Source organism: Psittacula echo, assembly GCF_963264785.1.
Source record: "Psittacula echo genome assembly, chromosome: 25".
Lineage (NCBI taxonomy): Eukaryota > Metazoa > Chordata > Aves > Psittaciformes > Psittacidae > Psittacula > Psittacula echo.
The window spans coordinates 845,083-857,665 of NC_137760.1; the positions used below are offsets into that span (position 1 = coordinate 845,083).

The 12,583-nt window shown below is 61.2% G+C and overlaps 2 protein-coding genes across 5 annotated transcripts; both read left to right on the plus strand.

Moving 5' to 3' along the window:
• Positions 1 to 1,986: 1,986 nt before the first annotated feature.
• On the plus strand, positions 1,987 to 5,853 carry H2AZ2 (H2A.Z variant histone 2). The gene is made up of 5 exons (XM_080634332.1): positions 1,987 to 2,135; positions 4,611 to 4,688; positions 4,845 to 4,958; positions 5,044 to 5,173; positions 5,292 to 5,853. The coding sequence occupies exons 1-5, from the start codon at positions 2,133 to 2,135 to the stop codon at positions 5,351 to 5,353; spliced, it is 387 nt and encodes a 128-aa protein (XP_080490458.1). The 5' UTR covers positions 1,987 to 2,132; the 3' UTR covers positions 5,354 to 5,853.
• A 1,624-nt stretch (positions 5,854 to 7,477) lies between these two features.
• STARD7 (StAR related lipid transfer domain containing 7) lies at positions 7,478 to 12,389 on the plus strand. 4 transcript variants are annotated; one of them, XM_080634602.1, is made up of 8 exons: positions 7,478 to 7,833; positions 9,310 to 9,485; positions 9,611 to 9,660; positions 9,924 to 10,034; positions 10,107 to 10,189; positions 10,374 to 10,473; positions 10,828 to 10,912; positions 11,684 to 12,389. In XM_080634602.1, exons 1-8 carry the CDS (start codon positions 7,499 to 7,501, stop codon positions 11,857 to 11,859), a joined length of 1,116 nt encoding a protein of 371 aa, XP_080490728.1. In that variant the 5' UTR covers positions 7,478 to 7,498; the 3' UTR covers positions 11,860 to 12,389. The 4 variants fall into 4 exon arrangements, with proteins under 4 accessions (XP_080490728.1, XP_080490726.1, XP_080490727.1 ...); XM_080634600.1 differs by having other exon boundaries at positions 9,924 to 10,189; XM_080634601.1 differs by having other exon boundaries at positions 9,349 to 9,485; positions 9,924 to 10,189.
• Positions 12,390 to 12,583: the final 194 nt, after the last annotated feature.

The window sequence follows — 12,583 nt, forward strand, 5'->3', positions numbered from 1 at the left end:
TCAGAGGGAGAGGCTGGAGCCCTCGCGGAGCCGGTCGAGCCGGTCAGGCCGTGTTTCCGAGCCGGTCAGGCTATGTTTCCTGGCGCTGGAACGGCTCTTGTGGATCAAGCCGAGACGGGAGAGGGGAGCAGCATCTTGGAGGTGGTGAAAGCAGTGGGTTCTGCAGCAGAACGCGCCGGCGGGGCGATGCTGGAACACCACCGGATCCTCCGGGATGAGCCGGGATCTGCTGAGAGCCCGACCCACTCCTCCCCCCCCCCGCAGTCCCTTGAGAAAGAAGAAAGTTTTATTCCTCTTATTTTTTTAATGAAAGAAAAACAGAAAAGCAACCATATGCACTTTAGGCAGCCCGAGGCGGGGCTGCCGGCGCCAGGGGGGGTGTCCTGTGCCCCCCCCTTGCTTCCCTCCCTTCCTCCCTCATCCCTCTGCGGCCGGCGGTTGCCGAAGGCAGGGCCTGGATCCCTGGATCTTACCACTAGCGCCAGACGACGCCCGGCGTGAGGAGTTCCTCGTGCCTCTGCTCCTCTCCTCCCCCGTAGCAGATTTTTGCAGATGGAGTTTTACAAGTCTATATTTAAAGAATTGTATGTTTGTAACAAATAAAAAGTATGCGGAAAAGTGAACGGAAAAACCACCAAATCCCGGCCCTGTTCTGTCTGGATCATTGGGGGTTGGGGGTCCCTGAAGGGGTGACATTGGTTTGGGAAGGGGATGTTGTGGGACTTGGATGGGACTTACAGGGCTCTGAGGAGGACCCTTGCAGATTTGGGGGCCCTCAGGGCTCTAGGGGGGTCCTATGGGCCTCTGGGGGAGAATTAGGGAGCTTTGGGGGCCCTCAAGGGTGTGGGGGGAGGATGTGGGGCCTTGGGGGGGGGCTTGGGGCTGAATTATGGAGTTTTGGGAGGCACCTGTGGGACCTTAAGGCCATATGGGTCTCTGGGGGGATCTACATGGCTCTGGGGGTACATGGGACCTTTGGGGTGGACCCTAAGGGCTCTAGGTGGGGACCTATAGGACTCTGGTGGCATCTCGGGGCTTCGGGGAGAACCCCTGGGGCTTTTGGGGGACCGTCAGGGCTTGCCTGGGGACCTATGGGGCGTTTGTGGGACTCTCCGACTTCTGCGGGGCCCTATGGGGCTCTGTGTATACACACACAGGCACCCCGAGGTCTCAGCACAGCACAAGGGATGCGGGATCCCCCCAGGCAGCACCATGTCCCGTGGGGGAACCCCGGGCAGGGCAGGGTCTGTGACACTGGCACCGCACGGAGCAACGCGGCTCCCCGCGGGCAGGCCCGAGGACAGGCGGGAGCAGCCCCCACGCATGAGCCCCCGCGTCCCGCCGGCAGCAGCTGCCGCGGGGCCCCATCCCGGCTGGAGCCGGGGGTGTGCGGGGCACAGCTGGGGGGGCCCGGCCATGGCAGCTGCTGCCGGCGGGCAGGTGCCACCGCGCTCCTCCGGAGAGGAGCGGGAGCAGCTGCGGGGTCCTGTGCTGGGGGGCGGACGGACACTGAGGCACCAGCGCGGCCCTACCTGCTCCACCGCCGCCGGCCGTAACCGAGCGGGAAGCTTTGTGCCGGGCTCAAGCCTCTCACTACGACGGGGCCGCCCCCACCGAGGGCCCTGACGGAACCCGCCCGCAACCGGCCCGGAACGGCGGCATCGACCACCCCCCGCCCGCTGCCCTCCCCTCAGCGCAACAGCGCGCAAACAAACAACGCGAGGGGCGGGGCCAGAGAATGGGCGGGAAAGGTTTCTCTCCTCCCATTGGCTCCCCAAGTTGTCTGTCATCCTGTCCCCGCCCCCGATGGCCATTCCGCTGTTTCTATTGGATGGCATAACGTCACCCCGACGCCCCGCCCACCGGCACGGTGCGCCCCCGCCCTCACCCCTGCGTGCCGTGTGCAAAGGAAAAACAGCCGTTAAACGGGCCGCGGGGCGGAGCCGGGCGAAGGAGTAAGAAGCGGGGTTGTGATTGGTTGTAGCGGCGCGTTCAAACTAGCACGGGGCGTCGCGATTGGATTGTGGGCCGCCGCGGCAGGCCGGGCTCCCTCGTCGCTTGCGGGAGGGTTATTGTCTGGCGGCTCCTGAGGCGGCTCCAGCGCGGGATCGGCACCGAGGCTCGGCGGCACCATGGTGAGGGGGGTCGGGGGATGGCTCCGGTACCGCGCCGTGACCGTGTCCCGAGGGGCTCCCCGGGGCGCTCCCGCTGACGGGAAACCCGCTGAAACCCGCTTCCCCCCCCCTCCCATCGCTGTCCCCGCGGTGTGACCGGAGCCTCTCGCTGTTGTGAGGCCCTTCAGGAGGGGGTTGTGCCGCTTTCCGGCGAGCGGCGGGGCCGGTGGCTGCTTCCGCTGTCACTGTGAGGGCTGTGGAGGGGAACCGTCGCTGTTTGCAGCTCTTGCCCGTGCTCGCGTGTTCCTGAAGTTGCTCGTGTGGTGAGGAAGTGGCTGTCAGGGGGGAAACCCCCTCAGACGCGGCTGAAGGGCGCCTGTCAAAGCCACTGCTTTTGGTCCCCACAGGTTAGGTACCAGCCCGAGTTCGCTGGAGGCTTCCCGAGGCGACGCTCGGACTCTGGCAGGAGTTCATCTCCCTCTGCATGCCCTGGGGGTGGGAACTTGCTGCTGCGGGGTCTGTAACCGTTGGCGGGGTCTGTAACCGGTGTTTAGGCGGCAGGAGCAGGAGATAAGGAGGAAGGGGGAGCCCTCGGTGAGGTTACGCAAGCCCCGCCCCGGGCAGAGCTGTCCGTGAGCCGTGGCAGGAGATAAAGAGCTGCTTTTTGGAGGGTTTAGTCCTGTCTGGAGCGATGGGAAGAGAAAAAGAAAAGAGAATTTTTTTTGCTTGGGAGAGATTCAGTTGTTAGATCCAGGGAGGTTTCCCTGTGGGAATATGGTCCCACGGGGAGAAGGAAAGGAGACACCACTCCTGTGCCTGTCAGTGCTGTCCAGCACCGATGAAGAAGCAAATCTGCCCCTGACCAGCCTGAGCTCTGTGAGGAAGAGGAGAGAATATTCACACTGGACATAGCAGAGCCAGCATTCCTGCAGGACCGTGGCCGGGATGAGGATGAGTTTGGAAGTTTTACCAAGCGGTGCTTTTACTGCTTTCAAAGGAACCTCGGGTGCTTCAGATCCTTTAGGATGTGTCTCTGCTGCTCTCCTGACAGCGCAGTGCTACAGACAGCCCTGTCCTGCAGGGGAGGGTTTGCTGGGCCAGCGTTCCAGCTGCCAGATCTGCTTCATCTCTCCCCTCCACATGAACTATTTCCTTGCTACTTCTTTTCCCCATGGTTGAGTTTAAAGAGTGCCTGAATGCCTGACAGCAAACTGGAATTCCTCTTTCATAGACAGGAATAGGGATTGTGGCATCAATGCGTGGTCTAAAGGCAGGGATTTAGGTGGACCCGGCGTGGTTTAGGGCTCTGCTCCCCCTCTCAAGTGGCTCTCCAGGGTTTCTTTGTTGCTGTTTCTTCAAGAGAGAAGATTTTGGGGTGTAAGAGAGCAGATTTTTGGGGTATTTTATGTGTTTCTCTCCTCATGTTAAAGGAGTCTTCCCCTCAGAGAGGGGTTTACCCCAGTGATAGATCTCAGCTGAGAGGTTTTATGACCTGAATTGGTGCCCGTGGAAGGTTTGAAGATCACCGCTGATGATCTGACACACACCTGGGAGGATGAGCATGAAAATAACACCTACAAAGGCAGCAAAGATCGATCATTAAACACACCAAGAGCACAGCTTGTACCCAGCGCGTGTCCCTTGGGGGCAGGATGAGGATAGGCTCAGCCCCATGGCACATCCCAGCACATCAGGGGGGATCTTCCCTAATTTTTCCACTTCATTTTGCATATTTATTCAATATAATTTCAACTATCAACACCTGGGTTTGTTTTTTAATATTCAAATAAGATTATAATGAGGATAGATCACCCAAAGGATGCTCTAATAGTGTTTTGCTGGCTTGTGAAGCTGTATTTTGCTGCTTGTCCAGGTGGTATTGGGATGTTACACTCTGTGGATGGTCTTTCTCATTAGAACGTTGTTAGTTGGGTTTCTCTGTCCCATTTACATGGAATCCCAGCCTGGTTTGCCTTGAAGGGAGCTTAAATCCAGCTCCAACCCCTGCCACGGCCAGGGACCCCTTCCATTAGAGCAGCTTGCTCCAAGCCCCTGTGTCCAACCTGGCCTTGAACACTGCCAGGGATGGGGCAGCCACAGCTTCTCTGGGCACCCTGTGCCAGCGCCTCAGCACCCTCACAGGGAAGAGCTTCTGCCTAAGAGCTCATCTCAGTCTCCCCTCTGGCAGGTTCAAGCCATTCCTCTTGCCCTGTCCCTACAGGCCCTTGTCCCAAGCCCCTCTCCAGGTTTCCTGCAGCCCCTTTAGGCACTGGAGCTGCTCTCAGGTCCCCCCTTCAGGAGCCTTCTCTTCTCCAGGCTGCCCCAGCCCAGCTCTCTCAGCCTGGCTCCAGAGCAGAGCTGCTCCAGCCCTCGCAGCATCTCCATGGCCTCCTCTGGCCTCACTCCAGCAGCTCCATGACCCTCTGGTGCTGTTACCCCAGTGCTGGGCTCAGGGTCACTGCACATGGATTAATTCCCGGTGTCTGTCCCCTGCAGGCTGGTGGGAAGGCGGGAAAGGACAGCGGGAAGGCCAAGGCCAAGGCGGTGTCACGCTCGCAGAGAGCCGGGCTGCAGGTGAGGCAGTCCCAAACCTCCCACCTTAGGGATGCTTTGGGATCGGGGTGTGACAGGAGCCCGGGGGATGGGGGCTCAGAGCTCTTTTTGTGGGACCCCCATGAGTGGGTTGGGTGCTGTTGGAGGGGGCTAACAGCTGGGTTGCTCCCACCCCAGTTCCCCGTGGGCCGGATCCACAGACACTTGAAGACTCGCACCACCAGCCACGGGCGAGTGGGAGCCACGGCAGCAGTGTACAGTGCTGCCATCCTCGAGTACCTCACCGCAGAGGTAGGTCCTGCCCCTGCCTCCTCCCTGCCGGGGCTGTGACAGCCCCAAGCTGCTGATCCCGAGGGTCTCGCCCCTGTCTGGGCAGGTGCTGGAGCTGGCGGGGAATGCCTCCAAGGATCTCAAAGTGAAGCGGATCACTCCCCGGCACCTGCAGCTCGCCATCCGTGGGGATGAGGAGCTGGATTCCCTGATCAAAGCCACTATTGCTGGCGGAGGTGAATGTCCCTCATCCCTAACCTGAAAGGGGGGAAAATGAGCAGGGATTCGTAATTCCTGAGGCACAGTAAGGGAGGATTTGGCCTGGCTCTGATGGGAATCCTCTTCTCTCCGCAGGTGTCATCCCCCACATCCACAAGTCGCTGATTGGGAAGAAAGGCCAACAGAAAACAGCGTAAAGAAGGCAGGAGGAGAAGCGGCTGCTCCCTCCTGCTGCCGCCCTGTGCCCGGGACATGAGGAATGTGGGGGGTTCAAAAGGAATAGTTAAAGGCAAGGCTCAGGCACGGGCCTGGAGGAGGACGAGGGAGCGGCGCTGTGGTGTGGGTTGTTGTGTGGCCGGTGGTGCGGGGCTGGGGCTCAGCACCTCCAGCCTTTTATACACCTGGGACAGATAAAAGCGTTTTTTACATAAAGATAAACCTCTGCTGTGCTGAGGGGGTGCGGGTGGCGGGGTCCTCGGAGGAACCGGTAACACTGACACCCTCCCCAGCAACTAGCACCAGTCCTGGAGTAGTGCTGCGCTGCCTAATACGTGTTTTCCCGCCCCTTATGCAAATGAGTCGTATGCAAATGGCGTGGGAGGGGAGAGACGCGTCTGGAGGCTCTCCCAGAGTCCTGCCCTCCCTGGCTCTCTCACGGTGCGGGGGTCTCTGTCGCGGTGTCAGGATCCAGGGTGCCTTTGTGCCGGTGTCCCGGTGCGGGGGTCTCTCTGCCGGTGTCACGGTGCAGGGTGCCTCTGTCCCGGGTGTCACAAGATGGCGGCGGGCAGCGCTGGGGCGGGCAGGCGCTCAGCCGGTAACATGGCTGCCTCGGGCCGCGCGGGATGTTCCATGCAGCCGCACCGTGGGGGTAACGTCGGTGGTCGCCGGTTGCCGCCCGCCCCGCCGTGCCCCAGGGGAGAGCGGCCCGGCCGCCCTCCTGACCCTACTCGGTGCTCCGGTAGGCAACGGAGGGCGCGGGGGACTCAGCCTCCCTCCGGGCCGCACCGGCAGTGACGAACCGCGCCTCCCGCCCCCCTCTGCAGTGGTTTGCGCCGTCCCGCCCCCCGTGGCGCCTCGGCGCTCGCCATTGGCTGGGCTAGGCGGGGTGGGTATAAATAGAGGCCGGCGGGGGATTCCGCGCTCATTGGGCTGCTGGAGCGGCAATCGGTACCTGCTTGTGTTCACTTTCTGGTGTTTCCAATGGGAACTGTGGATGCGGCTCCCCCAGCCCCGCTCGGGGGAAATAAAAGGGGTGCAAGAGCTGTGTGGAGCCTGGATTTGTGCTGGGGAAAGGGGGGAGCTCATTGAGAACTGAACATGAGCCGGCAGGGTGCGCTTGAGGCCAGAAACCAAGCGCGTGCTGGGCTGCATCAAAAGCGATAAGAGCAGCAGCTCATGGAGGGGATCCTGCCCCTCTGCTCTCGTGAGACTCCCCCATGCAGCCCTGTGTGCAGTGCTGGGGTCCCAGCATAAGGACGTGGAGCTGATGGAGCAAGTCCAGAGGAGGCCATGAGGATGCTCAGGGGCTGGAGCAGCTCCCGTATGGAGCCAGACTGAGAACATTGGGGCTGTTCAGGCTGGAGAAGAGAAGCTGTGTGGAGACCTCAGAGCAGCTTCCAGTGTCTGAAGGGGGCTACAAGGATGCTGGAGAGGGACTCTTCATCAGGGACTGTAGTGATAGGACAAGGGGTGATGGGTTCAAACTGAAACAGGGGAAGTTCAGGTTGGAGACAAGGCGGAAGCTCTTCCCTGTGAGGGTGCTGAGGCGCTGGCACAGGGTGCCCAGAGAAGCTGTGGCTGCCCCATCCCTGGCAGTGTTCAAGGCCAGGTTGGACACACGGGCTTGGAGCAAGCTGCTCCAGTGGAAGGGGTCCCTGGCCGTGGCAGGGGTTGGAGCTGGAGAAGCTTTAAGGTCCTTTCCAACCCAAACTATTCTATGATTCCATTGTGCTGTTCCCCAATCCCCCCCCCCATTGCCCCATGAGAACCCTCCACCGCTGCTGTAACCCCCCACAGACCCCAAAACCTCCCATTGCCCCCCAATAACACTTCCTTACCCTCCATTAACCCCCATGCCCCCCCCACCCGCTGCGCTGCCCTCCGCCCCGGGGGCGTGTCCTTGCGTCAAACCACGCCCCTTCCCGTCCCATGCCCCGCCCCCCCCCCGAGCCCTCCGCGCGCCCTTGCCTCCGCTCTCGCGCGCAAGGGGCGGGTTCCCCCCCTCCTCCACCCAATGACCGTAGTGGGGGTGCCCATGCGGCGGCCAATGGCGTGGCGTGGCGCGGCGCGATGACGCCACCGGGAGCGCGCCGCAGGGGCGGCCCCGCGGAGGCAGCGGCGGCATGTTGCAGCCGCGGCGGCCGGTCGCGGGCCTGCTCGCCCGCTGCGCCCGGCCTGGCCCCGCCGCGCCTGAACCTGCTCCTGCTGCCCGCGGCCGGGCGGCGGCCCCAGCGCGGCGCCGGGGGCTGCTGGCGCTGCTCTGCAGCCGGTCCCGCGGCGGTGCCGGGGAAGCGGAGCGGGCGCGGCGAACCGGAGGAGGAGGAGGCGGCAGAGGGGGCGGGTGGTGGTGGCTGCTCCGGGGCCGCCTTGCATTCGCCGCCACCGGCCGGCTCATGGCCACCCTGGCCGGGGTGTTCGTGTGGGACGGGCAGCGCATCGAGGAGGAGGAGCTGCAGCGGTGCGTTTGTGTCTTCCCTCAGTCCCCTTAGACGGGTCCCCCTCAGCGCCTGTGGGGCTCCACATCCCCCAAATCCCCTCTTAGGCCCTGCGGGCACCCCCATGAACCCCACTGGACGGGGTCGACCCCCAGCGCTTGAGGGCTCCAGAGCCCCCCGACCTCTCGAGGTCCCCCCTTTGCAGCCCAAAGCTCCCCCCCAGACATTGGGCATGCCCCATCGGCCGAGCGGGGGGGTGCCCCTCAAGTTCGCCTCTTAAATCTATGGGGTGGTACCTCCCAGCCCCCCCCCCCCCGTGTCCGCATTTCTGGGGTGCTGGGGGGGCCCCCTTTGTCCTCTCATTCCTGTCCCACCATGAGAGTTCCCTGGGGATTTGGGGTGCCCCTTTAGCTCCCCCTGTATAGGATTTGGAGGTGCCCCCCCGATGCTGGTGCTCCCCATCATGGTTGGCAGTTACACCCCAAACCTATCCCTTGTGCCTGGGGGGGCCTTGATCCCATGGGATGGCTCTAGAGGGACCTTCCCGAGGCTTAATTAAACCTCAGAGCTAAGGAGCTGCGACCCTTGAGGTTGAGCCCTGTTTGTGCCACCCGGATCGTGTCAGGGCCATCCCAGTGCTGGGAAAGGCCCCAAATCCCAGCTCGTTCCCTTCGGGGTCCTGGTGCCTGGGATGAACCCGCTCGAGTTTTCCACTGGGCTCAGCAGCGCTCGGCTTAGACATGGGATTAGGTAAAGCGGTGTCAGGATTATCCTGTCCCAGGTGACTCGGAGCAGGCTGGAGCCTCTGTAAGCTCCATGCGAGGATCCCTCCAGCTCCATCCGCTCCCGGAGGCTCCCAGGAGGAGGACGCTTCCCTTGCATTATCCCTCCTCACTGCTCCCTTTCTCCTTATTCACCCCTCACTTTCCGTCCTGGCTCCGCTCCCCCCGTGCAGCTGACGCCTTTTGTCCCAGGCAGGTGGGAATCCTGCATAGGGAACAACAGCAGGAAGGGAGGAATGGGATCAAACCCTGCAGGAAGGGAGGAATGGGATCAGAGGATCACCTTTCCCGTCCCCTCCTAGGGCTCATTCCCTAGGAATGAGGGGATGGGGGCATTGGGGCTGTGGTTGGGGTGTGGAGGAGCCGGAGCTGTGCCCACAGATCTAGCAAAGGGGTTAGTGGATCCAGTTTGGGATCCATCCAGGAGTCTGGTGGCTTCCAGGGAATGGGAATTCAGCCGGACCAGTGGGACCGGCCTCGCAGCTCACAAACCAATTCTTTTGACACAGTGAGCGTGTTCTGGTGCTGGGAGCGTTGGGAATGAGCCTCAGGGCGGATCCAGCCTTTCCGCTCTCATGTATCAATGGTGGGGGGAAGCTGCAGCTCGGAATGGGGTTATCCCGGATCTTGGAGACCTGGATCCGGCTCCTGTGGGTGAAGATGCTGGACCTGGGCTTGGGTGGTCACTGACAGGGCTCTGGGTGTCTCTGGCCCCAGCTCTGCACAGGAGATGAAGCACATGGAGAACATTTCCAGCCTGTTCCAGGGGGATTCCCAACGCCTGGATCCCAGAGCGGAGCAGGGGGAGCAGCCCTGGGAGATGATCATGGACAAGAAGCACTTCAAGCTCTGGCGGCGGCCGATCGAGGGCACCCACTTGTACCAGTACCGAGGTAATGCAGGGGGAATGATCCCATCGTGTCCCTCTCCTCAGCTCCTGATGCCCTTTGGGGGGGTCCTGCTTAAGGAAATCCCTTTTCCTTCTAATCCCGGGATTAAAACCTTCCTCTTCCTGCAGTGTTCGGCTCCTACACGGATGTCACTCCCCGGCAGTTCTTCAACGTGCAGGTGAGCACCATGGACGTCAGGTTAGGGATGAAGGGACCTTAAAGCTCCTCCAGCTCCAAGCCCTGCCAGGGGCAGGGACACCTTCCACTGGAGCAGCTTGCTCCAAGCCCCTGTGTCCAACCTGGCCTTGAACACTGCCAGGGATGGGGCAGCCAGATGCGGGATGCAGGGGGGATCCCTCTGGATCCCATCCCCTCCTTTGGCCCCGCACACACTGGGTGCCCTCAGCTCCTCACCCCCCCTGCACTGGGCTCTCTCTGCAGCTCGACACCGAGTACAGGAAGAAATGGGACTCCTTGGTCATCAAACTGGATGTGATCGAGAGGGATTTGGCCACTGGCTCCGAAGTGATCCATTGGGTCACCCACTTCCCGGTGAGCAGCCCCTTTCTACCCTCCCTGCCTGAGGAAGCCACTGGGGCTCATCCCTGTCCTTTCCCTCCCCAGTATCCCATGTACTCCCGGGACTACGTGTACGTGCGGCGATACAGCGTGGATCAGGAGAACAACCTGATGGTGCTGGTCTCACGGTACGTGTCCCGGTGGCACATGCTGGGAGCTGGGAGGAATTCCAGAATGGAACTGGCCAAACCTCAGGGATCTGCCTCAAAACCAGAGCAGCTTTTGGGGTGAAACCCTTGTTCTCTTGGTAGCCACCTCCAAGGCACCAGCAGTGCACATCAGCCCAAGCTGCTCCCATCTCCTTCCCTCCAGGGCTGTGGAGCATCCGAGTGTCCCGGAAGATCCCGAGTATGTTCGGGTCAGGACCTATGAATCCCAGATGGTGATCCGGCCCCACAAAACCTTCGATGAGGTGAGTCCTGGGATGGGGCAGAGGAGACCTTCCTGCTGCTCCAAGTGGATCTGCTCCTTCTCCAGCTGCAAGTACTGAGCTGGGCTCAATGCTTCACACTGGAGAGGGAGATCAGCCCATTCCCAAAGCCAAGGAAAACCCATCCATGAGGGATTGGAAGCTCTAGCTCAGTAGCTTCAGCCTTTTCTGTAGGAGCATCCTGCTCCCAGGAGCCAAATGCGCTGCTTGAGCCTCACAAATCCCATTGGGAAGCACTTAATGCTCCTAAAACCAGCATCAGGATTCCTCCTCCAGGGAATCTGGGGGGAGGGAATGCAGAATTCCTGCTGGCTCAGGTCTCCTCCTCCTCCCCAGAACGGGTTTGACTACCTGCTGACCTACAGCGACAACCCCCAGACCGTGTTCCCCCGCTACTGCCTCAGCTGGATGGTCTCCAGCGGTGAGTGAGCCCCAGGGCTGGGAATTCCAACCACCAGGCTGGGAGATTCCATCTGGAGCAAGCCGGGAGGCTCCAGCATTCCCTGTGTGTGGGGCAGGAATTAGGAGGAGATGCTTCAAATTGGAGATGTGGAGGATTCGAGGTGTTTTGAGTGCCTGGGGCTGCTCTTCCTTCCACATGGGCATGGGAAGGGGTCTGTGCGTGAGGCTATTCCATCTCTCCCAAAGGAAAATGCAGTGGGATTCCCCTTTGGTAGCCAAAGGAGCTGGTTTTAACTCCCTCCCAGCCCCGGGATCCAGAGTTCAGAGAATGGAACTGGAGTCAATGGGGGAAAAGCTCCTGGGAAGGGAGGCTCTGATGATGGGAAGAGCGAGGAACCCCAGGACACAGCAGGGCTGTGGGTCCACTGGGATAGCAGCAGAGCTGCAGTGTGCGGAGGGAGAGGAAAAAGGCAAAGAGGAAAAGAGGGAGGAAGAAGGAAAAGGAGGGGAAGAGGAAAATGAGGAGGAAGAAAGAAAAGGGGGAGGAAGGAGAAGGAGGGGGAGAGGAAAAGGCGGTTGGAGATGGAAAATGAGTGGAACAGGGAAATGGGGAGGAAGGAAAACAGGGAGGGAACAGTTTAGATGAGGAAGGAAAAGGAAGCTGGGGGGAGGTTGGGCTGGGGCTGCAGGAGGGCTCGGGTTGGGGGGAATCTTCCCTTTGGATGGCAGCGGCCACAGCCCCAGTGCCCCCTCAGCTCCCGCTCACTGCATCCCATTCCCTTCCCACCAGGAATGCCGGATTTCCTGGAGAAGCTGCACACAGCGGCGCTGAAGGCCAAGAAGCTGGAGCTGGAGGTGCGGGATTATCTGTCTGCCAAGGGGCTGGAGGGCAGTGAGGGGAAGGCGCCCGCGGCCGAGCACAAGGGCGAAGGGAGTCGCAGCCCCGCGCAGCTGGAATACGCCTGAGGAGCCCATGGGAATCGCAGCCGGAGCCAGCCCAGGGGGTGCCTGCACTGGGAATGGGGGGGGGACATACCCCAAATCCCCCTTTATTCACCCCTCCCCCAGCTCCTTGGGCCATCCCTCTCCAGCCTCTTGGAATGGTTTTGGATCTGAATTTTGTGTGGATGAGGTTGGATGGAGCTGGATGGGGTTGGATGAGGCTTCTCCACATCACCCCATCATGGCGGGGGGGGGGCTTTCCCCACCCAAAGCCCCTCCAACCCCCTCATCTCGAACTGGGGAGGTTGAACTGGGTTAACTTGGATGAGGGAACCGCTCTTGGGATGCATTTTGTTCCCAGGGCTGATCCTGCCAGATTCCAGCCTGAGGGAGGCTCACGTCACAGCCCCCCTTCCCCAGGATCCCGTTTCACTTCCCACCTTCAGGAACCCCACTGGGGGTTGTCCCTGTGGCAGTGTTAATGGGGTGTCCTCCTCCCACTCCCCTTTAACCCCCCCTTAGAAACTGACCCTAAATATTCCATATAAATATGAATTCCCACCTAAAGCCGTTGGATCATGGGAAGGGATTGGGGGGGGTGCAGGGGTTTGGGGGGGTCATGGCCCTGCAATGTCTCTGTAGCCAATGCTGGGGGTGGCACTGGGGGGTCCCTGCAGGCCGAGGGGGGGCAATGGCTGGTTCCCCCCGAGAGGAGCTGTCACTCTATGGGTGACACAGGCAATGCCCA

Coding starts and splice junctions, on each gene's coding strand:
- STARD7 (XM_080634600.1), top strand. CDS start 7,499: ATGTTGCAGCCGCGGCGGCCGGTCGCGGGCCTGCTCGCCCGCTGCGCC. Junction 9,486..9,610: donor CCACTTGTACCAGTACCGAG/GTAATGCAGGGG, acceptor CTCTTCCTGCAG/TGTTCGGCTCCTACACGGAT. Junction 10,190..10,373: donor CTGATGGTGCTGGTCTCACG/GTACGTGTCCCG, acceptor CCTTCCCTCCAG/GGCTGTGGAGCATCCGAGTG.
- H2AZ2 (XM_080634332.1), top strand. Junction 4,689..4,844: donor CGCAGAGAGCCGGGCTGCAG/GTGAGGCAGTCC, acceptor CTCCCACCCCAG/TTCCCCGTGGGCCGGATCCA. Junction 4,959..5,043: donor TCGAGTACCTCACCGCAGAG/GTAGGTCCTGCC, acceptor CTGTCTGGGCAG/GTGCTGGAGCTGGCGGGGAA.